This window comes from Stegostoma tigrinum, chromosome 25 (assembly GCF_030684315.1).
Source record: "Stegostoma tigrinum isolate sSteTig4 chromosome 25, sSteTig4.hap1, whole genome shotgun sequence".
In the NCBI taxonomy this organism is placed as follows: Eukaryota; Metazoa; Chordata; class Chondrichthyes; order Orectolobiformes; family Stegostomatidae; genus Stegostoma; species Stegostoma tigrinum.
The window spans coordinates 53,398,490-53,426,421 of record NC_081378.1 but is presented as its reverse complement, the minus strand read 5'-3'; the positions used below and the strand labels follow the sequence as shown (position 1 = coordinate 53,426,421).

The following is a 27,932-nucleotide window of genomic DNA, read 5'->3' as shown; positions in this document are numbered from 1 at the left end:
ACTGCAGATGCTGGAGATTCCAAGATAATAAAATGTGAGGCTGGATGAACACAGCAGGCCAAGCAGCATCTCAGGAGCACAAAAGCTGACGTTTCGGGCCTAGACCCTTCATCAGAGAGGGGGATGGGGGGAGGGAACTGGAATAAATAGGGAGCAATAAGAGAGCTGAGTGCACCATAAAAAGCATTCTGTCCAGGTCCATTACAGCCTTGTACGGCAATTGCTCTTCTCAGGGCTGTAGAGACTGCAGCAAGTTGTGTGCACAGCCCAGACCATCACGGAAGACAATACCCCATCCATGGACTCCATTTACACACCTCATTGCTGCTGAGAGTCTACCAAAGACCCATTCCACCCCAGTATTGCTCTCTTCCAACCTCTTCTGTCAGGCGGAAGATACAGAAGCTTGAACACACACGAACGGATTCAAGAACAGCTTTTCCCCTGCTGCGATTAAACTGCTGAATAGACCTCTCCAGTTTTCAAATAAAGTTGATCTTGCTAACGTTGATTTTGCTTTGCGCAACCCCTGTGCAGCCATAACCTTGTAGGCCTCGCTCTGTCTAAGCACCATGATTTGCATATGAGATAACAAGGTGTAGAGAGGAATGAATACAGCAGGCCAAGCAGCAGAGGTGCAGGAAGGCTGAGGTTTCGGGCCTAGACCCTTCTTCAGAAAATGGGGGTGGGGGAGGGGAAGGGGGTTCTTAAATAAATAGGGAGAGAGGGGGAGGCGGATTGAAAATGGATAGAGAAGATAGGTGGAGAGGAGACAGACAGCTCAAAGAAGCAGGGATGGAGCCAGTAAAGGTGCATGTAGGTGGGGAGTTAGGGAGGGGATAGGTCAGTCCACGGAGGTGGGATGAGGCTAGTAAGTAGAAGATTGGAGTAGGGCTTCGGGGGGAGGAAGGGATAGGTAGGAGGAAGAGCAGCTTAAGGAGGCAGGGACAAGCTGGGCTGGTTTTGTGATGCGGTAGGGGAAGGGGAGATTTTGAAGCTTGTCAAGTCCACATTAATACCTTTGGGCTGCAGCGTGCCCAAACAAAATATATTGCTATGATCTGCCTGTACTGCTCAGAAAACAAAGCTTTTCACTGTGTTTAAGTACATGTGACTACAATAAATCAAAATCAATACTTTAACTGGCTTATAAATGAAGAAAACCCAAGGACAAAAAATAGAAGAGGTAGTTGAAAATCAAGAAATGACAACTAGCATCAATCTGGAAACAATCAGAATTGCACCAAAAGGAATGAAAATAGTAAAGTGGTGGGACTGGACAAGACAACATAAGTATGGACCTGCTGTGACAGAAATCACAGGGCGAGTGGGAGAGTATGCAACAGCTGATGCCTGAACTGGTGACCTGGCAAATGCTCTGTTGAAAGCGCTGACCCAGGCTTTAAAATCAGTACTTCTTTTTTTCCAGTTCCCTCCCCCCATCCCCCTCTCTGATGAAGGGTCTAGGCCCGAAACGTCAGCTTTTGTGCTCCTGAGATGCTGCTTGGCCTGCTGTGTTCATCCAGCCTCACATTTTATTATCTTATTAACTGCGTACTGTGTCATGAAGCTGCTGCTGGTCAATCTGTTTCTTTAGAACAACTGAGGCAGCTGCAGTCACCTCGGAGATTGCAAGAACTGCACATGTTGGAATCAATTGATAGTGTGGAGCTGAAGGAACACAGCGGGTCAGGCAGCATCAGAGGTGCAGGAGAATCAACAATTTTGACCTTGACCCTCCTTCACCTTACTTTCCTTTTTCTCAGAGCGTCCTTGTGTTCAGTTTTTTTTCAAATGCTTGCATTGCATCATGGATGATCTGAGCTTTAATGCCACTGCATTTTTTGTCTGGTTTCAAATGGTTTCAGTTTCCTTAGAAACCCAAAAGTTCAGCTTCTCTTCTAGTCAGGATTTTACTGAAAAAAAGAAGTACTGATTTTAAAGCCTGGGTCAGTGCATTCAACAGAGCATTTGCCAGGTCACCAGTTCAGGCATCAGCTGTTGCATACTCTCCCACTCGCCCTGTGATTTCTGTCACAGCAGGTCCATACTTATGTTGTCTTGTCCAGTCCCACCACTTTACTATTTTCATTCCTTTTGGTGCAATTCTGATTGTTTCCAGATTGATGCTAGTTGTCATTTCTTGATTTTCAACTACCTCTTCTATTTTTTGTCCTTGGGTTTTCTTCATTTATAAGCCAGTTAAAGTATTGATTTTGATTTATTGTAGTCACATGTACTTAAACACAGTGAAAAGCTTTGTTTTCTGAGCAGTACAGGCAGATCATAGCAATATATTTTGTTTGGGCACGCTGCAGCCCAAAGGTATTAATGTGGACTTGACAAGCTTCAAAATCTCCCCTTCCCCTACCGCATCACAAAACCAGCCCAGCTTGTCCCTGCCTCCTTAAGCTGCTCTTCCTCCTACCTATCCCTTCCTCCCCCCGAAGCCCTACTCCAATCTTCTACTTACTAGCCTCATCCCACCTCCGTGGACTGACCTATCCCCTCCCTAACTCCCCACCTACATGCACCTTTACTGGCTCCATCCCTGCTTCTTTGAGCTGTCTGTCTCCTCTCCACCTATCTTCTCTATCCATTTTCAATCCGCCTCCCCCTCTCTCCCTATTTATTTAAGAACCCCCTTCCCCTCCCCCACCCCCATTTTCTGAAGAAGGGTCTAGGCCCGAAACCTCAGCCTTCCTGCACCTCTGCTGCTTGGCCTGCTGTATTCATTCCTCTCTACACCTTGTTATCTCATATGCAAATCATGGTGCTTAGACAGAGCGAGGCCTACAAGGTTATGGCTGCACAGGGGTTGCGCAAAGCAAAATCAACGTTAGCAAGATCAACTTTATTTGAAAACTGGAGAGGTCTATTCAGCAGTTTAATCGCAGCAGGGGAAAAGCTGTTCTTGAATCCGTTCGTGTGTGTTCAAGCTTCTGTATCTTCCGCCTGACAGAAGAGGTTGGAAGAGAGCAATACTGGGGTGGAATGGGTCTTTGGTAGACTCTCAGCAGCAATGAGGTGTGTAAATGGAGTCCATGGATGGGGTATTGTCTTCCGTGATGGTCTGGGCTGTGCACACAACTTGCTGCAGTCTCTACAGCCCTGAGAAGAGCAATTGCCGTACAAGGCTGTAATGCACCTGGACAGAATGCTTTTTATGGTGCACTCAGCTCTCTTATTGCCCATCCCTGGATGAGAGACAAACGCTGGCCTATCCAGTGATGAGGATATCCCGTGAATGTACTTTCAAAAAGCTTCTTTGCCCAGAAAATGTTGAGAATGTGGAAGTTATTATCACAACGAATAGTAAGGATAATTAGATTATGCATAAGGGAGAAAGAGATAGAAGGATATGGTTTGGTAAAATGAGATAGAATGGGATGACGCTTGTGTGGAGGATAAATCAATTTCTTGAAGTCATTTGATATTGAGGAAATAAAAGCTGGCCTAAAAGATGGATATCAATACGTATAATTAGTTCACATGCCTTGTATCTGTTGAACATGTTACTCTGTATATTTAATATGCCTTGTAGGGAATTGGCATGCCAACGTATGGAGTAGTAAACTGTTTGTTTAGTCATACTAAAAAATGCCTGAGTTGGAATGAGAACATGGGCCATGGAGCATTGACCCGTCCTTATGACGGCACATAACTTTGTACAATAGATAACTTTGTTTTCTACTTAATGGTTTTTCTTTTAGGAAATGCAATGGGGTACGTTCGGATGATTCGATCCGGTGGACTACATTGCTGCAGTAATGCGATAAGGTATTGTTTAATTACAAAAGTTCATATAATTATTTCAAATGTGACACGGTCAGCTTGAGTTGATATTGATTCACTCCTGCTTCAGATTTGTTCCAGACTTGGAAGATATTGTGAACTTTGAGGAACTTGTAAAAGAAGAAGGACTTTCAGAGGAAACTCAAACAGCTGCCAGGTAACATAACCAAGGATTGGCTGCAACTAAAACTAAATATTAAACCTTGGAGAGAACCCTGTCAAGCCAAGTACATTGAATATAAATGAAGTTATCCACATCACACCTTTCCTTTGCCTTGTAATTATCCCCACTGGAATAAGGATGTGGAAAATTTCTGAGGTTAGATTGGTTTCAGGGATGTGAGGGCACAATTATGTGGATCGAGTAGAGATACTGGAGTTGTTCTCTTTGGGGCAGACAGAGCAAGGAGGAGATTTGAAGAAAATCTTCAAATGTCATGGAGAGTTTAGATCCATATTTCCCAAACTGACCCCATTTTGAGGATTGAAGATCCACCACCACACCCCCAGCGTGCACACCCGCGTGCACACACCGTCACCATTACCACCCATGGACGCAGAGAATAGCGGAATCGGAAAGCTGAGAGAGCAGGCTGGGGTGGAGAACTGAGAGAGTAGAGATGGTGCTGTGGACTGTAGTGTTTTTCAATTAAGAAATACCTACCTTTTCATTGGGTTTCTCAACAAGAATCGGGCCTAAAAGGTTGGCCGTTGAGTCCACAACTACCTTTTGAAAAATGCTGGGAAATTAAGTCGAAGCTCCAAAACAACCATTCTCTCAAAAACAGAAAGCATGAGAGAAACTCAGTAGGATGTGGCAGCATATTTGAAGAGAAAGCATAGTTGATATTTTGGGTCCAGTGACCTTTAGAACTGATGGTAGTTAGGAAAAGGTGGTTATGTATGCTGAGGACAGGGTGGAGTGTCGTGGATGCAATAAAGGAATAAGCGATAGATGGCGATGAAGCACAGAGGGAGATAAAGACAGTTGGGCAGAAAAAGAGATGGGTAGTCATAAGCTGGGGAGAAAGGAAAGCTGATATTTGTAACCATATATGGGTATGATTGGGTTGGCTGATCTAAAAGCAACCCATGTCATGGAAGGTCAAAGGTGAGGGAATTGGTAAAGGATGTGGAAGAAGGTGTGAAGGTTGCAGGGTCCCCAAGCTGAAAGTGAGATGCCTTTCTTCCAGTTTGCACTGACGCTTGCTGGAATATTACAGTAGGCCCAAGACAGAAATGTTGGCCAGGGAACACTGTGTGTTGAAGACGTTACCTAAAAGCTCATGGGACTCACCAGCCTTACTTCAGGTTGCAGCCCACAGTCTGAGATACCTGGCTTTAAATAAGGGCAGCTATTCCCAATGGGCAGAGACCACCAATCCAGAATATATCATTTATGAAAGGACCAGAGCTGATTTTGATTAAATATTTATACCTGGCAAAAAAAAACAAACCGCATTCCTACCTGATTTCTCTGCTTTTACAAACTACCTGCCTTGTGTGGCTGGGGATATTACTGCCATGTATTTCATAATTCCTCACATTAAATAGATTATGGTGTTTGCAGTGATTTTTATTTTCGCTATGTTTGTTCTTAAATATTAGACAGCTAGATTCTGTCCTTACTGATCTCACTCGAAACTCTGCCGAGGGGACTGAATACTTCAAGATGCTGGTAGAAGTTTTTTCTCCTGAATTCCGCAGTTCTAAGAATATGCACCTGCGAAACTTCTACATCATTGTGCCACCACTGGTCAGTATACCTGTCTATTTCTGTATTACTTACGGATTCCCTGATATACTAGTCGACACCCTTGACATCATACAGAGGGATTCATGACTGAGCATTAATTTTCAGAATAAGCCAGTTTAGAGGGTAGGATTTTAATAAGATACATTCCATCAAAAAACAAACTCTCAACCAAAAAAAAAATCCATCCTTGGCTTTCCAAGGCAGTTCATGGTGGTATGAGATTAAGAAGCGTAGAATGCTGCAAAGATTAGTCAGGTAAGCTTGAGACTTGGGAATGCTGTAAAAACTATTAAAGGACAATCAGAAACAAACAAAAATAGCATATGAGAGTAATCTGACCAGCAATATACAAACAGATTGTTTTGTCAAAACTCATTAAAAAAGAAGAGTAGCTAAATTGAAAGCTGTCACTGAGGCACTGGTGGGAGAAATTCACATCAGGAGTGTGAAAATTGAGATTTGTATCATTGATTACAAGTAAACACAAGTTTCTTACCAGAAACGGACACTCACCAAGGAGTCAATAAGTGAGCACATTAGGGTAATTAAAACAGAGGAAAAAATATTGGAAAAACGTGGAACTAATGACTAACAAATCCTCAAGACCTGTTGGCCTCCAGTCTGTGTTCCAAAAGAGATAATGGATATGCTATGAATTTCCAAAATTGCACAAATTCTGGAATAGCCCCTGCAAATTGGCAGTTGCCCAATGTAACACCACTATTCAAAGAAGGAGAAAATTAGAAGACAAGAAAACTCTGGACCGCTTAACCTGACATTAACTGTCAGAAAAATACTGTGTGCAGTTCGGTCTCTACCCTATCCTATGAAAAGCTACATTAACAATGGAGGATGAGGTACCACAGAAGGTTAACTAGTTTGTTCCTGTGATGAGAGAGTCCTTACTATAAGGGACTAAGTAACTTGGATCCATAATTCCTGGAGTTTAGGAGAACAAGAGCGATCTATTCAAATATGTAAGGTCCAGAAGGAGCTCGACTGAATGAGAGAAGTTATTTCCCTGGCAGGGAAATCCAGAGCACACAAGCACAGTTTCGAGACAAAGGGTCAGTGGTTTTGGACTGAGATGAAAAGAAATTTCTTCATTCAAAGGCTTGAAAATTTTTGGAATTCTCTACTGCAGATGTCCCATAATTGAATGATATTTAGTGTCTCACAGACAAGGGGTATGGGGAACTAGTCGCAAAATGGTGTGAATGCAGATGATCAGCTATGATTGTGCAAAATGGTGTGAAAATGAGGTAGGCTGGTATAATTGGTGACATGTTTATGTAGTGAGTTACCATTGGAAATGTGGTTGCAAGAATTTATAATGATAATAGTACCAGGAAATTTATTTAGAAATATTTTATATACAGAATTGCTTGATTAGATAATTAACTTGTAGATTGATATGTATGAAGACCAAGCTGACCTAAACTTTTTCTAATTGTAGCCAAATAACTATCTGTAACAGCTTATTAACTTTGATTTTTTTCAACTTACTAATTGATGTGACTGGTTCCTTTCAGACATTAAACTTTGTTGACCATTCAATAAGTTGTAAGGAGAAGTTGAATAAGAAGAATAAAGTTGGAGCTGCCTTTACCGATGATGGCTTTGCAATGGGTTAGTTGAAATCCATCAGAATTTTCAGGAATTTCCTGTGCTAAATCATAAAAGGTTCGGCCAGTGATTAACACAAATTATCAACAAGTGAAGAATAGCTCAGAGTCCGGGAGCACAGTGTAGCCTGGTGTCAGTTTCAATGAATTCTAGTTTCTCTATTCGTTCATGGAATGAAGGAATTGCTAGCTAGGCCAGCATTAATGCCCATCCCTAATTGCTCAGAGGACAATTAAGAGTCAACCAAATTACTTTGGCTCTGGAGTCACATGTAGACCAGTCCGGATAAGGATGGCAGTTCCTTTTTCTAAAGGATATTTCTGAACCAGATGGGATTTTCCAACCATTGGCAATAGTTTCATTTTCCTTGTTATACTCTTAATTCCAGACATTTATTGAATTCAAATTCTACTATCTTTCATAGCAGCATTCAAACCTGGGTCTTGGGATTAACAGTTCAGCAATAATACCACTAGGTAATAGATTGCACATCATGATGGTTGAGAGCCAAGCAGGTAATTGAATGGAAAATTAATTTTAGCTTAATTCACCTCTTTAAATTGTGTTGCAAATAAAATGTTCTTTTCACATTTATTCCAAACAGAGTGCAGAGCTTCACATTTCTAGCAATACCCAGATTTATTGTCAAACGAACAGCACATGTTAATGCACTGGAATGAAGAATTTGAATGGATTTGTTTTGGAGCTGAATCCTTTACTATTATAAAATGTCCAGTTCAGCACCACACTTTAGGAAGGCTGTGAAGGTTTTTGAGAGGCTGTGAAAGGATTTACAAGAATGATTCTAGTAATGATAGACTTCAGTTATGTGATTGGATTGGAGAAATTGGGCTGTCCTGCTTAGAAACAAAATTTGATAGGGGTGTTTAAAATGATGAGTGGTCTGCACTGAATTAGATGAAGGATATAAGAACTAGGGCACGTTCATTTAAGATGATTCACAAAAAAAAGGCAACATGAAGATGAACACACTTTTAAGGCCCTAGAATGCACTGCCTGACCATGTGGTTGAGCCAGGTACTGTCAGGATTTTCAAAATAGAATTGAACAGTTACCTGAAGGGAAAATATTTGCAGCACAGGTCAAGAACAAACAAAACAGGCTGACTGGGTTGCTCTTGAAAGGGGATAGCATGGGCAAAATATGTGCCTCGTGTGCTCTAACTAATCTCATTATAAGGAGAGTTGCCGTGCCCCTCTTGTTCTCTTTCCCCTCCTGTTCCAAATAGTACACCTCATAAATGCAATCAGGGATTCGAAGAAATATTCGATTGAGCAGTAACAGGAATCAGGCAAAAGATTGTGTTTCAGTCAGCCTGAGCCAGAGACACACTTTGTCGGTCCACTCTGACTGGTTGTGCTTAGACACTGTTGAATATAAAGGCATCCAATATCGGTGAGTTCCTCAGAATTCTCTCTTTCTGCCCCCTTCTCCCAGGATCTTGCCCAGCTAGAACAGTTGAGTTCAGAGGTCTGATATCCAAAATCTAAATGTTTCAATCGGTGAAGCAACCAAATTGATTGTTGATCCGTTGTCTTAGTCATAGAATCATTTACAGCAAAGATGATGACCTGTACAGGCCATCGAGTCCATGCTAACACACTATGGAGCAACCGAATCTGGCCTCCTTTCTCATTTGATCTCCTTGCCCTGCAAGTTTATTTCCTTCTGCAATCATTGATCATTTACACTTTCACCGCCCTCATGGGCAAAGAGTCCCAGTTCATGAGCACTTGCTGTGTTACACCTCCACATATCCTACCCAAAAGCATTAAATCTCTGTCATCTAGTCATTGTCCTTTTAGTTATTGGTAAGAGTTGTTCCTTGTCCACCTGATCTAAACCTAACAGAGTCTTAAACATCTCCTCCAAATCTCTGTTAATTCTTCTTTGTTTTAAGTAAAACAGGCCAAACTTCTCCAACTTTGATGGGCTGAGAGGTGGCAGATGGAGTTCAACCTGGATAAATGCGAGGTGATGCATTTTGGAAGGTCGAATTTGAAAGCTGAGTACAGGATTAAGGATAGGATTCTTGGCAGCGTGGAGGAACAGAGGGATCTTGGTGTGCAGATACATAGATCCCTTAAAATGGCCACCCAAGTGGACAGGGTTGTTAAGAAAGCATATGGTGTTTTGGCTTTCATTAACAGGGGGATTGAGTTTAAGAGTCGTGAGATCTTGTTGCAGCTCTATAAAACTTTGGTTAGACCGCACTTGGAATACTGCGTCCAGTTCTGGGCGCCCTATTATAGGAAAGATGTGGATGCTTTGGAGAGGGTTCAGAGGAGGTTTACCAGGATGCTGCCTGGACTGGAGGGCTTATCTTATGAAGAGAGGTTGACTGAGCTCGGTCTCTTTTCATTGGAGAAAAGGAGGAGGAGAGGGGACCTAATTGAGGTATACAAGATAATGAGAGGCATAGATAGAGTCGATAGCCAGAGACTATTTCCCAGGGCAGAAATGGCTAGCACGAGGGGTCATAGTTTTAAGCTGGTTGGTGGAAAGTATAGAGGGGATGTCAGAGGCAGGTTCTTTACGCAGAGAGTTGTGAGAGCATGGAATGCGTTGCCAGCAGCAGTTGTGGAAGCAAGGTCATTGGGGTCATTTAAGAGACTGCTGGACATGCATATGGTCACAGAAATTTGAGGGTGCATCCATGAGGATCAATGGTCGGCACAACATTGTGGGCTGAAGGGCCTGTTCTGTGCTGTACTGTTCTATGTTCTATGTTCTATGTTTACTCTGTCACTAAAGCCCACGTCCTGCAACTGCTCTTGTAAATCTTACCTGCACCCTGTCAAGGACCCCGACATCCTTCCTAAAGTGTACCTGTCAAAACAGGAAACACTACTGCAATTGGGACCCAACCAGAGTTTTTAGAAATGTTCTGCATAACTTCCCAGCCTTTGTTTTCATACATCTATTTATGATGACCAAAATGCCCTATGTCTTGTTAATGATTCTCTTATTGTGTCCTGCCACCACCAGCAGTTGTTGCACATGGCCTATCCCTGTCCCTCTGCCCTTGAACACTCTTTAGCACTTTACTGTTAAGTCTGTTGCCTCTCTCTAAGTTTTGTTCTGTTTCGACTATGTCTTATTTCATACTCATTTCTTGCCTGTCCTTATAACCTGTTGTATTTGATTTGGATCTCACTTAAGAATTCACTTGCAATACAGCTTAAGCTTTATTTATTTTTGGTTTCTCTTAATTTCTCTATAGTTCATCATCCAAGGAGCCCCTTTTTCAATTCCCTTATTTCCTGCTGCTGTTGGAATGTTGTATGTAAGCTTGTATTTGAAACATCTCCTGGTTAAAGGTCACACATTTCCCATTAGCATTTATTCTGGCTTCATTTTGTATGTGTCTTACTGATGGTTCTTCAATTATTGCAGGTGTAGCCTACATTCTGAAACTGTTGGATCAGTATCAGGAATTTGACTCCTTACACTGGTTTCAGTCAGTGAGAGAAAAATATCTTAAAGAAAAGAATGCCGTTGTCAAACAGCAAAATGTCCAATCAACTAATCAGGATGAAAAGCTCATGCAAACAATGAATTTAACCCAGAAAAGATTGGACATCTATTTACAGGTACAGTTCTGTTTCCTATTTAAAGTTCAGTGGTCTGATATTCTGTGCCATCACCTCACTTTTGATATATACTACAGCAACATCTGAGACCAATTTGAAGTGACTATGTATTTCAAGCTCAGTATGTTCATGGTTCAGACCTGGGCATGAATGTGGTCATTCTGTTCCTGCATGTTTGATCAAAAATACCAAAATGCTTTTAGTGTAATCCAGCCTTGCGTACTACTATTGTAAAAAGATAATTGAACTTTTACTACTTTTGTGGTAGTGCTTTTAGAAAGGTATTGTTATTAAATTATAAGACTTTGTCCTCAGGACTTCCAGAATGGATTAATTGAAGTTTTACATGTAGTGTTTTACAGGATTCTAAAACAGCAAATAGATGAATGTTACTTAAAAGCAGGAAGCCCCTGTGTCTATAATTCCTTTACATCTAGCTGGATAGGCTGTTTTAACATCTCACCTAAGCATTAGCATTTTGTTGGTGTTGCTAGAGTTATAAGATTGTATAACAGAGAAACAGACCCTTTGGCCCACCATGTCTATGCTGACCAACAAACACCAAACTATATTAATGCCATTTACCTGCACTTGGTCCATTGTTTATTGTGCCCTGACATTTGACGTTCTCACTCGGATGCTTTTTAAAACATCGCTGTGAAATATCTGCCCAAATTGTACGCATGTATACAAGGCCCTCTTGAAGTGCAGTGATAATGATCGCTCACACTGCAGCACCTCCCCACCTCCACCCCCATTGGCCAAAAGTTTTGGGTTCAGACTCATCTGCCTGACTGAGCAGGTTGCTTTATAATGTCTCTCTGCTTGAATGTGAATTGCAACTCTCTTAATCTCTTGATTTCTTCAACTGTGATAGAAACTAAGCTAAAGTTACCAGAACAGGCAGAATTATTAAAACTGGTTCATGGATTAATTAATAAACTTAAGAGTAGAATTTGAAATTAGTTTAACTAGCTGAGTTCTAACTATATTCTATCTGCTGAATGAGAACAGACTTTTTACTGTTATCTTCTAATCACCTTGAAGGTACAAATAAAATCCTTAATATCTATGGATCAACTAATTCTGGAATTCTATTAACCTTTGCTACGCAAGTGGGGAAAGATTTTAATAATAGAACATCAACATTACAGTACAGTACAGTACAGGCCCTTCGGCCCTCCATGTTGTGCCGACCTGTCATACCGATCTGAAGCCCATCTAACCTACACTATTCCATGTACGTCCATATGCTTATCCAATGACGACTTAAATGTACCTAAAGTTGGCAAATCTACTACCGTTGCAGGCAAAGCGTTCCATTCCCTTCCTACTCTAAGTAAAGAAACTACCTCTGACATCTGTCCCATATCTTTCACCCCTCAATTTAAAGCTATGCCCCCTCGTGCTTGCTGTCAACATCCTAGGAAAAAGGCTCTCCCTATCCACCCTATCTAACCCTCTGATTATTTTATATGTTTCAATTAAGTCACCTCTCAACCTTCTCTCTGATGAAAACAGCCTCAAGTCCCTCAGCCTTTCCTCGTAAGACCTTCCCTCCATACCAGGCAACATCCTAGTAAATCTCCTCTGCACCCTTTCCAAAGCTTCCACGTCCTTCTTGTAATGCGGTGACCAGAACTGTACGCAATACTCCAAGTGCAGCCGCACCAGAGTTTTGTACAGCTGCAGCATAACCTCTTGGTTCCGGAACTCGATCCCTCTCTTAATAAAGGCTAAAACACTCTGCCTTCTTAACAGCCCTGTCAACCTGGGTGGCAACTTTCAATGATCTGTGTACGTGGACACCGAGATCTCTCTGCTCATCTACACTACTAAGAATCTTAGCATCAGCCCAGTACTTTGCCTTCCAGTTACTCCTAACAAAGTGCATCACCTCACACTTGTCTGCATTAAACTCCATTTGCCACCTCTCAGCCCAGCTCTGCAGCTTATCTATGTCTCTCTGCAACCTACAGCATCCTTTGTCACTATCCACAACTCCACCGACCTTAGTGTCGTCTGCAAATTTACTAACCCATCCTTCTACGCCCTCATCCAGGTCACTTATAAAAATGACAAACAGCAGTTGACCCAACACTGACCCTTGCGGTTCACCAGTAGTAACTGGTCTCCAGGATGAACATTTCCCATCAACTACCACCCTCTGTCTTCTTTCAGCAAGCCAGTTTCCGATCCAAACTGCTCTATCTCCCACAATTCCATTCCTCCACATTTTGTACAATAGCCTACTGTGGGGAACCTTATCGAACGCCTTGCTGAAATCCATCAACCGATTTACTCTCATGATGTTTCAATAAAAACATTTTAATCTTTGGTCCAGATTGGTAGGCATGCACTGGCCTGATCCATTAATGGGAAAAGAGAACATTTTGTTGGTTTTTCCCTTATTGATGTATTGTTTTCTTTGTATTCAGGAGTTTGAGCTGCTGTATTTCTCACTGAGCAGTGCCAGGATTTTCTTCCGAGGAGACCAGTCTGCAGCAGAAGAAACTCAAGACAGAAAAGAGAGAGAAGGCAGGCTTTCAGTATTAAATATTTGAGCAGTCGTACATTGCCATGAATTGTATATGTTTGGATCCAGACTGACAAGTTGGTGAGGCAGAAAACCAAGATGCATTCCTTTGTACAAAGAGTTTATTGACCATTCAATCATGTAGCTCTTTTCACCTACAATGTTAGAGATACTCCCCATGTGCATGAATATTTTTGAATCATTCTGTTCAGAGATGTTATGATAACCTTTCGGACTTCAACCCAAACCTCCTAGTTCAGACATAGAGACACTACTACAATGCCACAAGGGCCCCTCTTTAATTGTCTAAATACAGACATATAAATGTTTACAAATTTAACAATATGATTAGCCAGATGTTGTTCATGTCACCTTAATAGAAGTGCAGTGTAATACTGTCAGTGATAACTGGGCTGTGATTACATAAATTAGGGATATTATCTTTGTGATCTTTATTTTTAAAGTTTGAAGCCACAGTCTAAGTTTAAAAAATCAGAACATTAGCATTCTGATTAAAAGATTGTTGTCCGATTTTCCAGTGGCAGCAGGGCAAGCAAGTGCATGTGGTGCTGACCCTGTTTCTAGCTGTGTGGCTACTTTTGTTTTAATACCAGAGATATTCTGACAAAGCTTTGACCTGTATATGTGTGATGTATTTACTTGAGAAGTTGAAACCTCTGATGGACCAAATAATGCTGCCTCTGGGGCCTTCTCTATGTCTTCCACACTAACATGCTTGAACTCAAGCATGCTGCCTTGTATTGAGCTGGATAATTTATCTCTGGTTTTCCCACTGTGTTAATCACTGGTACAGGTGTTGACGGTGGGAGCTATATCCTGGAACTTTAACTAGTTTTAAACAAGTAACTCCTACCCCTCCTCAACAGTATTCACACCTTGTATCTCTGACGATGCCGCTGTTAATGCCGACAGCCTGTAACCCTGAAAATATGCCATTGTCCTCTTGTCAAACCTTAATGATGCAAACATCACTCTGCAAAGCAGGACCCTCCCAGCTTCTCATTGAGGCAGATGTTAGTGCATTGGGCAATGAGGGCTGAGTAGTGACTGCTGTCAGGGCAGGGGTTTGGTTCTGAGCAGTATTGGACAGTAGGATTTGGTCAGTTGTGCCAGGGCTGAAACTTGGAGGGGTTTGAATGTAACAATGTCAGGACCATTTAAAAAAACACATACAATGAACAGAAAACACGTTAGAGGGCATAATTCAGTTCATAATGAGAAAGGAGCTTTGCTGCAGTTCTGCATGGTCACAAGACTTCCTGACTTGCTTCGATACCATCTCCCAGTAACAGCCAGGACTGGGAAGCCCAGAAATGAAAAAAGGTGTTCAGCGTGTAAAAAAAATTAATGTTTGACAAATTTGGTGCTGGGGCCTTGGCTCCAAGCTCTTATGAAATTCCCTTCCTAAAGCTTGCCACTTCTTTCTTCCAGAAATGTTCTTTAAAAAAGTTCTTACCTTTTTGACCAGCCTTTTGAATGGCCATGTTTTTGTTTGAAAATGCTGCTCTGAAGCTATGTAAATATTTTATTGTTCCCTGCCCTTCTCAGCCGAGGTTGCAACTATTACTAACAGCTGAAGGATGCTCACACTAGGGATGTATGCAATTTCTAACAAATAAGAACAGAAATTGCTGAAGAAATTCAGCAGGTCGGGCAGCATCTTTGGAGAGAAAGTATGGATAACGTTTTAATTAGACAATGGCTGAGTGATATTATTGCTAGACTGTTAATCCAGGGGCCATGGAAGATGGTGGAATCTGGAATTAGGAGTGTAATGGTGACCATGGAAAAACCATTGTCGATTGTTGGAACAACCCATCTGGTTCACTCCTTTAGGGAAGGAAACTGCCATCCTGATCTGGTCTGGCCTAACTTTGCCTCCAGCCCCACACCAATGTGATTGACTGCCCCATGGCCACTTAAGGATGGGTAATCAATGCTTGCCTAGTCAATGACGCCATACCCCATGAATGAATAATTTTAAAAAAGATTGAGTCCTGGTGAACCTCCTTTAGAGCCTGCTGTCTTTCTCTGGCAATTTCTGTTTTCCTTTGTTTCAGGTCTCCAGCATCTGCAGTCCTTTGTTTTATTTTACATACTATTTCTAATTCAGTATTGTTAGGGTTCACAGTAATTTTAATGTCATATAGTCACAATGTTGGGTTGGAATGTGTTTTATTTCTGATTCTGACAGAGCCTATAATATTTTTCTTTTTCCAGATGAAACAGCCAAATCAAACAGTGATGACTCCTGAAAAAAGTTGTCATGGTGCCACATTCAATGAAACTTATCCAAAGGCATATTTCTCTCCATCTGATCCATGTTCCCTTTCACACACTTGCTTGCAGTTTGTTTTAGAGTTGCTTTTGTTTTCTTATCCAGTCACAGAACTGGAAAGTGCTCACTACATGCCCCTTTACAAGAGAAAGCAGATTCTCTGGCTGATTCATTTTTGATTTTGGTTTAATGCAACAAAATACTAGGGTCCAAATTTAATTGAATGGCATTATGCTCATGCAGTGGCATATCAAAGCTCACTCTAATTGCTTTGACCAAAAATATGTTTTTGCAGAAAGGGAAGCGAATGCTCCAAATTATAGTATGGTTTTAGGGCAGTGGTATTTCACAATTGTACAAATCGTAATTCCTGCAGTCCGTGATCCAGTGGCTAGGGGACAGGGACAAAAGGATGGTTAAACTCACTTTCTATTAGACATGGGATCTGGTTTCAGAATGATTATAAAGCTTTGCTGAGCAAAACTGATCTGTCGTCTTTCTGCAGTATTGTGCTGCCCCAGTGTTTGTCTTAACTCCATTGGCACCTAAACAGTTTCATTCAAGCTATTGCTCTGATGATGTAACAGCAGCAATGCCCCCTGCCACTCTAACACAGATGAAATCTTCCCTTTAAAAGCATCTAATTCTACAAATGTGCAAATGTAAATATTTATGTATTTTAGAAATACTAAACAGTGCTAATAGGAATTCTTATTTGAATTAATCATAGCTCATTTAAAAAAGATGAGTTTGATAAAGTATCTCTTAAGTTGCACTTACAGCAGGTTTTGTCAAAACTTTAAGTAGTTTTTAATCACAAACTACCAGGTACAAAATGTAACTTTGTGATCTTTGCCAGTTTATAATACTCAGGAATGTTGGACCAACAAATGTTTGTTGTTTCAAATATGGTTTGCTACTTCAAAACAATAAAAGAGTATCAAAATGTGATTTTAATATTGTGAATTTTTCTGCACATTCAACTCCCTTTCTGTGACCCATTGTATGCAGACTGAGCTTTTATTCTCTCCAGCTTAAAAGGTGAAATTTAAAGTTATTGGCAACTATGCTGTCGAGCATTTTTGAAAGGATGCTTTACCTGTCCAAATAGTCAAAGAGCTGTCAGCCAGTTAAGACTAAGGTAAGTAGAAATATCACGAAAGATTGGAACACAACTAGTAAATAGGGTAAATTATTATTTTCCAGAGCAAAGGATAGTTTGGAAATCAGATAATTATTTACATTTTTATGCAGGACAACCCAGGTATGACACGTTACTATGAGGATGGATTTCAGGTTGGATCTGTAACAAAGGGCTATCAGAAACCAAACTAGGGCTGATAAGGGACCAAAAAAGAGATTTACTGATGAAAGGTGCATGGCTATGCTATTAATATTTTACTTGTTTCACCAAGGAAGCTGATCTTACAGGCTGTGTGGGTATTTAGAGTTGATAAGGTGGCTGGCCTAGATAAATGCAAAAATGAGAAACACAGAAGGTCTGGCAGCATCTGTGTAGCAGAATAGAGTTAACGTGTAAGAAGAATCACACAAGACTGAAACGTTAACTCTGTTTCTGTCTTCAAATGCTGCCAGGCCAGCTGAGTTTCCCCAGCTTCCTCCATCTGCAATATTTTGCTTTTAGATGATGTGGTTGTTTGGCTTGTCGAGCTGGTTCATTGCTCTGCAGATGTTTCATTATCCTGCTGGGTAGCATCATCAGTGTAGCCTCTGATGAAGCGCTGTTGTGTTTCCTGCCTGTCATTTACACTTTAGTGTCCGTTCAGCTGGATTACCTCACTTCCGGTTTTCCTTCGCAATAGAGTATATGTGGGGTCTAGTTTATGGATAAGATGCAGCCTGGGATATTGAAGGAAGTGAGAAGAAGTTGTAGTGGTACTGGTCATAATAGTTGTCTTCTTTGCACTTGGGTGGTACCAGAGAACTGGAGAATTGAAAACATTGTATCATTGTTGAAGAAAGGTTGTAAGGACAGGCCCAGAAATTAAAGACCAGTCAGTTTTGGCAAAATAAAACGCACAACTGTGGATACTGGAAATGTGAAACAAAAACAAAAATTGGTGGAGAAACTCAGCACGTCTGACAGCATCTGTAGAGAGAAAAGAGTTAACATTTCAGGTTCACAAGACATGTTCTGAAGATGGTGCCAGCCCTGTTGACTTTACCAATAATTGCTGAATTTAAGAAAACTAGAAACAACAATGATCTGGAAAAGAATTAATAGCCACATGGACTAATTAGAGGGCACCACCATGGCTTTAAGGGAAACTTGTTTAACGGCTTCGAGGCTCTTTGAAGAGAGAACAGCATTGATGCATTGCACAAAGACTTCCAAAATAGTACTGCTGTAACAGATTGAGAAAAGTTGCAGTTCATGAAATAAAGAGGACAGTAGAAATATTGATAGAAAATTGGCCAAGGAAACAGTAATTGTTAATCAGTATTTTCCAGCCTGGAGGAAGGGGACAGTATTGGAACTCTTGTGATATATCTTCACAGTCTAGACCTGGGTGGACAGGGGATAATTTCAGAGTTCATGAATGATACAAAATGTGGAAGTACTGCAAGAACAGAGGATCTGTATAAAGCACCGTTTAGATCTCAGCTGACGTACTGTGTACTTGTTCTGAAGCCATGCTTTCGGAAGGGGTTGAATACCTGGAAGAAGGGAGTGCAGAAAATGTTTGTGAACGTTGAACAATGGGAAACTGAACTGATGAAGACAGACTAGAGAAATTTAGAACAAGAGGACATAAATTTAGTGATTTACAAAATAAGGATATGTGCTTATGTAAAGATGAGGCGTGAAGGCTTAGTTAGGGTGTTTGAGAGTTACAAGTTAGCCAGGAGGGGACATGAGAAGTCTTTGGCAGGCGGGATCAAGGAAAACCCTAAAGCTTTCTATAGATATGTCAGGAATAAAAGAATGACTAGAGTAAGATTAGGGCCAGTCAAGGAGTTCTGCATTAAGTCCGAAGAGATAGGAGAGGCGCTAAATGAATATTTTTCATCAGTATTTACACAGGAAAAAGACAGTGCTGTCAAGGAGAATACTGAGATACAGGCTAATAGGATTGAGGTTCATAAGGAGCTGGTGTTATCTATTTTCACACTTTCCAAAATTGCTAAGTCCCTTGGGCTGGATGGGATTTATTCTAGGATTCTCTGGGAAGCGAGGGAGGAGATTGGAGAGCCTTTGGCTTTGATCTTTATGTCGTCATTGTCTACGGGAATAGTGCCAGAAGACTGGAGGATAGTAAACGTCCCCTTGTTCAAGAAGGGGAGTAGAGACAACCCTGGTAATTTTAGACCAGTGAGCCTTACTTCGGTTGTGGGTAAAGTGTTGTAAAGGATTATGACAGAGGATGTATAATCATCTTGAAAGGAATAATTTGATTTGGGATAGTAAACATGGTTTTTTGAAGGGTAGGTCATGCCTCACAAACCTTATTGAGTTCTTTGAGAAGGTGACAAAACAGGTGGATGAGGGGTATATGGATTTCAGTAAAGCGTTTGATAAGGTTCCCCACGGTAGGCTATTGCAGAAAATATGGAGGCATGGGATTGAGGGTGATTTAGCGGTTTGGATCAGAAATTGCCTAGCTGTAAGAAGACGGTGGGTGGTGGTTGATGGGAAATGTTCATCCTCTAGTTCAGTTCCTAGTGGTGTACTGCAAGGGTCTGTTTTGGGGCCACTGCTGTTTATCATTTTTATAAATGACCCGGATGAGGGTGTGGAAGGATGGGTTAGTAAATTTGCAGATGACACTAAAGTCAGTGGAGTTGTGGATGGATGTTGCAGGTTACAGAGGGACATAGATAAAGCTGCAGAGCTGGGCTGAGAGGTGGCAAATGGATTTTAATGCGGAGAAGTTGAGAGGTGATTCACTTTGGAAGGAGTAACAGAAATACAGCGTACTGGGCTAATGGTGAGATTCTTGGTGTCCATGTGCATAGATCCCTGAAAGTTGCCACCCAGGTTGATAGGGTTGTTAAGGTGTACAGTATATTAGGTTTTATTGTTAGAGGGATTGAGTTTCGGAGCCATGCAGTTATGTTACAGCTGTACAAAACTCTGGTGTGGCCGCACTTGGAGTATTGCGTCCAGTTCTGGTCACCACATTATAGGAAGGATGTGGAAGCATTGGAAAGGGTACAGAAGAGATTTACCAGGATGTTGTCTGGTATTGAGGGAAGGTCTTATGAGGAAAAGCTGAGGGACTTGAGGCTGTTTTTGTTAGAAGGTTAAGAGATGACTTAATAGAGACATACAAGATGATTAGATAGGGTGAACAGACATACAAGATGATCAGATAGGGTGAACAGTGAGAGCCTTTATCCTCGAATGGTGATGGCTAGCATGAGGGGGCATAGCTTTTAAAATGATGGATGATAGGTTCTTACTCAGAGTAAGAAGTGTGTGGTAGGCCCTGCCAACTTCAATGCCCTTATAGTCACTGGATAACGCATGGATGATAATGGAATAGTGTAGGTTAGATGGGCTTTCGATTTGTTTCACAGGTCCGTGCAGCCCCGAGGGCCGAAGGGCCTGTACTGTCCTGTAACATTCTATGTGATGAGATAAAACATTTTCATATGATAAAAGGTTTGGGTTTGGAATGCATTTCCTGAAAACTTTGAGGTGGGTTCATTTGAGATGTTCAAGAGGATAGTGGATGATTAAATAATGTGCACGATTACAGGTAAAGGATCAGCGAATAACATTAAGATGCTCATTCAGCGACCTGGTGCAAACGCGAGGCCAAATGGCTCCCTGATGCATTGTAACAATTCTGTGACGGTTGCTTTCTGATTTTGGTGTCATGGAAGCTGAAGTGTCCACAACAGTTGTGATTAAACAGTTGGAATGTTGCTAAATTGTAATCTGCTGAAGGACTCTAAGAAATCTCAACACATCAAAGATTACCAGGAACCCAGCACAATCAATGAATTCCTGAGGACCATGGCAGACCTTGTTTTTGGCCCTAGGCACCCTCAGGACCTGTAAAGTATTGGGCTCTCCTTGTGGGAATAAAATTAGAATAGTGTGTCTTTGAGAGGAAAGTGTTAAATTCCTGGCTTTGTTGAACTGTTGTAAGGGAATTCTGAGTTATTAACTAAAGGTTTTTTAAAATTCACAACGTCCAAAAAAAAACTCAACCATTTAAATGCTACAGTTTTTTTTACAAGATGATGTTTATGGTACCTAACAAATAACCAGGAAATATAGAATTTATTTGTCATTTTATAATGTGCAACAACAGCCTCAAACTACCAAGTGGATTCATAAAACTAAAAGTACATAGTGTTATTTGATAATTCTTCATCCCACTAGTACCATCACTCAAATAGAATATTGGGTCTCAATATATTGACCTTTGATTAAGAAGCTTCATACCATCCAGCACAAAGCAGCTCACTTAATTAGCAGCCCCACCCACCACCACCACAAAAACAGACCCCGGGGAACTTCATGAGCAACTGTGTGTACCATCTATTAAATCCTGCGGCAACTCACAAAACTCTTTTAACAGGCTCTTCCAAACCTTCCAACTCTCAGGATAAAGTTGGCAGATACACGAGAACACCACCACCTCCAAGCCCACATTTCTCAGTGTCACAGTCTAAGTCTTGGAACTTTGCACCAGGACTGTGGGCTGGGTGTATCTACACCACATGGACCAGACTTCAAAGGTAGCTCACCACCACCAACAGCAGTTCGGGATGGGTAAAAATACTAGTTATGTCCATGTCCTGTGAATCAATAACTTAGAAATTCCTTCAACTCCACCACCATCAAAATGATTCCTGTGACAACTGGTTGATGGGGAGATGTTAAAGCTATTTCTTCAGTCTTTATTTGCTGCTAGTGGAAATTTTAATTTGAAAAACAAGTTATCTAAGGAGGGATACAAAATGAAGGCTGAAGATAGGCTTAGACTGGATCACCTAGAGAGATACTGATGTAAACTAGGTCAAAAATAATCAATGATACCAATTTGCTTTCACCTAATGGAAAAGGAAATGGGAGTTACCTAGACAAGACATTTTACAAACTAAATGTACTCCTGACTTGTAGAATAGAATATGAACATAAAATTAATGTAACTAAGTAGTGGTAAGGTTTTCCATCAACTAGAGTGTAACACATGCAGGTGATAATGCTCTTTAAATCCCTATCTTATGAACAACCATTGATAAAAATGTTAGAGACAAGCTGTTTTCATCACAGCAGTAAGTATTTGTACATTTAATATAAATTGTTTAAAACCACTTTTACATTTTATAGTGTCTTTCATCACATCAGGATGCCCTAAACACTTTAATACTACACTTCAAAAGTACTTTCGTAGCTGTACTGGTAGCCAGTATGTATCCCAACAACAGTCAAACAAATAACAAGATGTTTTACTTACAGCAGTTAGGCCTGTTGCATCTACCTGTGACAGGGCCTCATCTACAACATGGCACCTTTGAGCATGCAGCACACTTCAATACTACGTATCAATCTAGATTACATGTTTTAAATTGGATGAGAATCTGAATCCAGGATGTGGCACCAACAGATAACTTGTACAGTTTCAGGCAAGAGCTTGTAACTGTCTAAACCACATGGAGAGCTAATTAAAGAAATCAGTCTCATTTCCTTTTTCCAAAGTACAAGGAAATACAGGAATGCTGCAGTAGGAAGGAGAGAGGAGATACTACAGCTTATCACTAAGATATTAGAAAGTACGTGTTTGACACTGCGACAGGATTGAAGGTTACCTTTCAAGAGGGTGTTGGGGAATGGACCCTGATCGGCTTTAGCAGCTAAAGGCAGAGTCACCAACAGACAGCTGAATAAAATTGGACATACCTGAATTATGTGCAGATTTCTCAGGACTTTTGGATCGGAGGTACATTGATCAAGACAGGCAAAGCCATGGAAGAATTTGAAAATCAGGTTGAGAATGTTAAAAAAAGAGGTAGCGATTAATATACATTTAATTAAAACATAATAGTATGAAGACAAACAGTACCTAAACCAAATGGGATGCATTTTCAAATAATGGTCTATTAAGGGGAATGCAGTAACACTAATGAAAAATTCCCATGGGAACTGTGAATTGCACCAAAGACTGCAAAGGAAAATGGGAGGGATACTATAAAAACAACATTGACCAATCTTTACTTGTGGGCAACCTTTGGATTGTACACAGAATGAAGCTTACAGGCAAACTGTGCCTCGTGTGGAACAGGAGCGAAGCCAAAGAATGCAAGAATATTAGTAAACTGGGTGGTGGGTGGTGGGCAGTGCAAAGAATTTTCACTTAAACCTTATAATTACTTTAAGTGATTAAGATATGGAGAAAGATAACATTTTCTTTAATGGACTTGACTATATTGTGAAAGAGTAAGTTGCAACTTACTACAGAAAATGAGGAATAATACATTTTAGTCAAAAGATAGATATCTCCTGGTGAAATTGGTGAGACTGGTAGGGACTTATTTGAAGATAGAATATTGAGCATGAACGCATACTCAGACAGTGAATGTAACATTTACTAGGGACTGGATAGCTCTTACAGAGGGCTAGACAGTTCAATCTGGAGAAACAGCAGAGGTACTGTAATTTCTGAGCTTCTTGAACCTTGTTTCTTACAGTAAATTTCCTTCCATCTTATGATGATTGAGTATCACTGTCATTTTAAGTGTAACTGTTTAAGTGAGGTCAGTTCTTTCTCACCTTGTTTCTCTATGAAGGAACACTTACTGCAGAGGAGCACAACTAGCTGGTTAAGCATAGTAACAATTCCTGCTGCTGGGATTCTCCTCCTCTAGTGCTGAAACAAGATTTAGGATTAAACAACTTGTTATTTAGGATTTGATTCAGCCTACATGAACTAGAACCAGCACTCAAGTATGATGTAGCAATTCCCAGAGTTTGAATCAACTTCCTTACCAGCAGGGATCGACACAATAGTCAATTTATAGCAGATATTTACAAAGAACACATCGGTTATTGTGTGTCGGAATGAAGTACGGTAATTAAAGTTATAGACTGGTATTGTCCAGTTTTAAAAGTTCCAATTGCACTGAAGCTCTAATTCCTTAATTCTCCAGTGAAGAAAGTTATCTAAGATTACAAAGAGATCTTTATCAATTGTCAATGAGCTGAGGAACGGCAGTACAAAATTCTGTGTCTCAGGTAGGATGGTTAAGAAGGTGTTTAGCACACCTGCCTTTATTGTTCAGACCTTTGAATACAGGAGTTGAGATGTCATGTTAAAGTTGTACAGAACATTGTTGAGGCCTCTTCTGGAGCGGTATGCACAGTTCTGGTCACCCTGTTACAGGAAGGATATTATTAAACTGGAAAAGGTTCAGAAAAGATTTACCAGAATGTTGCTAGGAATGGATGTAAGCTGGGATGTTTTTCACTAGACCATCGGAGTTTAAGGTTTATAGAGGTTTACAAACTTGAGGGGCATAGCAAAGGTCTTTTCCCTAAGGTGGGGGAGTTCAAAACTAGGGCCAAATTTTAAGGTGAAAAGAGAAAGGTTTAAGAAGTGCATGAGGAGCAACTTTTTTTAATGTGTGGAATGAACTGCAAGAGGAAATGGTGGCTTCAGATATAGTTACAATGTTTAAAAGAAATTTGGATAAGTACATTAATAGGAAAGGTTTGCAGGGTCAAATGCAGGCAGGTGGGACTAGTTGGACTGAAGGGTCTATTTCCATGCTGTATGATTCTTTGACTCTAATTGTTTAAATAATTCTTAGCAAGGCCAGCATCATAAATGAGAAGCTTGAGAAGCTGATGGATAGTGAGAGACATTTTTGAACCTCTGCAGTCCACCTGATAAACTATAGTACGGGAAAATCAGTATGACAATTGATCAATGGGATAAATATGGGCAAAAACCCTCCAGCAGTTGTGGATGGAACATGGTTTCCAATTGTTTTAGCTAAATGATGGGGAAGCAAATGAGACAGGTAAAGTGTTCTGATTCTCTAACTCCGTGTGGCAATGTTGTAACATGTTTGAATGTCGACTGAACACGTTAATACTACAGGGCAGTATTCCAGCTTTACAATACCAATACTTCAATGATGTCAGTATCTGTCCAAATACAGCTTTAATCAAGTGAAGTGCACAATGGATAGTAGTGCAATAATACTTAGTGAACATAACTCAGCAAATATAATCTTTAGATGAACAACATCGAACCGTTGTGTCCACCTCTAGCCTTTACATCTATTTCTGATCAGACATTGAACCTAAAGCAATTTGTGACATCCTGAAGTCATGAAAGGTAGTAATCTCTACCCTCATCTTTATAACACTTACATAATCTTTATTTCTCTTCATAAAGAAAAAGAGCAGAATTCCTCAAAGCATTCTGTTGTGAATAAGATTTTAAAAAATACAGGCACTTCAATCTGTTTAGTAAATATCAGTTTAAAATGAAGTTATTAATAAGTCAGTTGGAGTAATTGATAGTTTTATGCTTATACATTTGATTCTATAAACCAGCCCTGATTTACTAGGACAATAATGAACACTGATCCTTCATTCCCAATGTAAGTATAACCTTCATCCAGTACTAAATTCACCCACTGCGTTACTGGTCTAAAAACTCAACAAAGATGTAAATTTACGTAATGAAAAGACCACTGAAAATCAAATAAATTGTTGGAGATTACAAATCTTTGTGTTGTAATTGCTTCAATATTCTGAGCAGCTGTTATGCTTCTGATTCAAAATCCTGTTCAGTTTCCTCTTCGTCCGTCTGCTGACTAAGTAAAAGGAACTTCCCATCAGCACTGAGTTTTACTGACTTCATGAGTAAGGCTAAAGTTTCTGGGTCCTGAAACAAAGAATTATTGAGGTATTAAAAAATTCAGTTGACACTTTTCTTCAAATATAGTTCCAATTCCTGTTTGATCTCAACTGCTCAGCTTACAGCTAAATCAACTTAGTGCAGTTATCAATTACGGCACATCACCAGTCCTCTGGGTAATCATACAAGCTGCACTGACTGTTTAGCTTCAGGAATAAAAAACCTGCTCACCAGAGGATATGTTCTATCTCCTTTCTTAAAATACAGGAAACAAGTCGTCCAGGGGACTATAAAGTTATTGGTTAAATATTAGTGGCAGGGCTGATAATGAAATTTTCACTCAAAGAATCTCAGGATTTGATCAGAGTACTCAGCAGATCCCAAAAAGGATTACCCTTAGTCAAGCGTATTAATTCATTGATGTAGTAACAAAGAGAAAATAAGGATGATAATGCACATAAGTTAATAGGGCTTTTGAAAGTCAAACTAAAAATCTAAACTATAAAGGCATTTAGCACCTTAAAAGGTGGCTGGAGAACCCAGAGGCTTATAAAGGCAGTGAAGTGGGATGGGAGAGAGAAAGAGCAAGTGAACCTGGATCCTTATAAAGCAGCAAATGAGTGTGCACGTGAGTGGGGATCTGTTAAAAGTACCCACAAACAGCAAACATCTTTTCCACATCCACAGTGTCAAGGCCATTCTGAATTGTATTCACTTCAGTCAAGTCACCTTTTGCTTTTCTAAACAAGCCTGTCCAACCTATTCTCAGCAGGCAACCCACTCATTCCAGTTATCAGCAGACCTAGGAGCAAGAAGTCAGTTATTCAGCCTATCAAGCCTGCTCCACTGTTCAACGAGATTATGACCAATCTGAAATTTCAACTCCATTTTCTTATCATATTGATTCGCTCTTTGGTGGTTCCCCAGGGTCAAAGATGACTTGCTTCTCTCAGGGCATAGGTTCTGTAGTAGCTGAATCCTCCATTCCTGGAGCTGTAGACTCTGCCACAAGGGGTCAAGTGAGGGTGGAAGTGGGTAGGCAGGATGCTCTGCATGTTTGTTTCCTACTACTTGTGCTTGGCCTCCAGGGTTTCCTCTGGGTGCTCCGGTTTCCTCTCTCAGTCCAAAGATGTGTAGGTTAGATGGATTGGCCATGCTAAATCGCCTGTAGTGTTCAGGGGTGTGTAGATTACGTAGATTATAGGGGGATGGGGATGGGGATGGGGATGGGTCTGGGTGGGTGCTCCAAAGGTCAGTGTGGATTTGTTGGGCCGAAGGGCTTATTTCCACGCTGTAGGGATTCTATGATTCTATTCTTTCTGTTCCACTCAGATGTCACAGCGGACACTTCTCCAGTTTGTGCATTCTAGGCCAAAAAGTCTTTAATCGCAGCCTCGAACAATCTTAATGACCCAGCCACAATAGTCCTCTGTGGCAGAGAACTCCACAGATTCACTACCCTCAGAGGAAATACGTTCATCTCTATCTTAAAAGAGTGACCTTACTTTGAGGTTGTGCCCTCTGTTCTGAGACACACCCACAAAGGGGAAATTACCTCCGCATTGACCTTTTCAGGCTCCCAAGCCTAACCCTCCCTCTACGGACCCCTTCACCCACCTCCAACACTAGTCCTTCTCCTGGACACCCCCAGGCCTCCTACCCGCCCTTGACCTCTTCATCTCCAACTGCCGTTGAGACATCAACTGCCTCAACCTCTCCACCCCTCTCACCCACTCCAACATGGGCAACCCTCCGCTCCAATCCCAACCTCACCATTAACCCACAGACAAGGGAGGCGCAGTTGTAGTATGATGCACTGACCTCTACATCAGAGGCCAAACGCCAATTCTCCGACACCACCTCCTACTGCTCCCTGGATCATAACCCCATCCCCGATCTCCAAAACCATGCACAACCTCATCACCTCAGGTGACCGCCCACCCACAGCCTCCAACCTCATTGTTCCCCAAACCCACATGGCCCACTTCTATCTCCTTCCCAAAATCCACAAACTCGCCTGCCCTGGTCGACCTATTGTCTCCGCCTGCTCCTGCCCCACCGAACTCATCTCCACCTATCTGGACTCCATTTTCTCCCCCTTGGTCCAGGAACTCCCTACCTACGTCTGCAACACCACCCACGCCCTCCACCTCCTCCAGAACTTACAATTCTCCGGCCCCCAACACCTCATTTTCACCATGGACATCCAGTCCCTATGCACCTGCATTCCCCACGCAGATGCCCTACAGGCCCTCTGCTTCTTCCTGTCCCACAGACCCGGCCAGTCCCCCTCCACCGACACCCTCACCCGCCAAGCCAAACTCATCCTCATCCTCAAGAACTTCTTTCGATTCCTCCCACTTCCGACAGACAAAGGGGGTGGCCATGGGTACCCACATGGACCCAAGCTATGCCTGCCTCTTTGTAGGTTATGTGGAACAGTCCCTCTTTCACACCT

General features: G+C 41.2%; 2 protein-coding genes across 4 annotated transcripts in view; one reads left to right on the top strand and one right to left on the bottom strand.

Moving 5' to 3' along the window:
• washc4 (WASH complex subunit 4) overlaps nt 1-16,577 on the top strand; it is an 84,824-nt gene extending 68,247 nt beyond the window's left edge. For both annotated transcript variants that reach the window (XM_059654757.1, XM_048554049.1), the window contains 7 exons: nt 3,714-3,780; nt 3,866-3,952; nt 5,404-5,551; nt 7,084-7,180; nt 10,595-10,791; nt 13,230-13,329; nt 15,569-16,577. In XM_059654757.1, coding sequence (XP_059510740.1) covers nt 3,714-3,780; nt 3,866-3,952; nt 5,404-5,551; nt 7,084-7,180; nt 10,595-10,791; nt 13,230-13,329; nt 15,569-15,603 — 731 coding nt within the window. In that variant the 3' untranslated portion in view covers nt 15,604-16,577. The remainder of the gene's footprint in view (nt 1-3,713; nt 3,781-3,865; nt 3,953-5,403; nt 5,552-7,083; nt 7,181-10,594; nt 10,792-13,229; nt 13,330-15,568) is intronic.
• Nucleotides 16,578-21,867: 5,290 nt separating this feature from the next.
• The window catches only part of appl2 (adaptor protein, phosphotyrosine interaction, PH domain and leucine zipper containing 2), a 113,117-nt gene continuing 107,052 nt past the window's right edge, over nt 21,868-27,932 (bottom strand). For both annotated transcript variants that reach the window (XM_048554506.2, XM_048554507.2), the window contains one exon: nt 21,868-25,501. In XM_048554506.2, the coding sequence (XP_048410463.1) occupies nt 25,379-25,501 (123 nt within the window). In that variant the 3' untranslated portion in view covers nt 21,868-25,378. The remainder of the gene's footprint in view (nt 25,502-27,932) is intronic.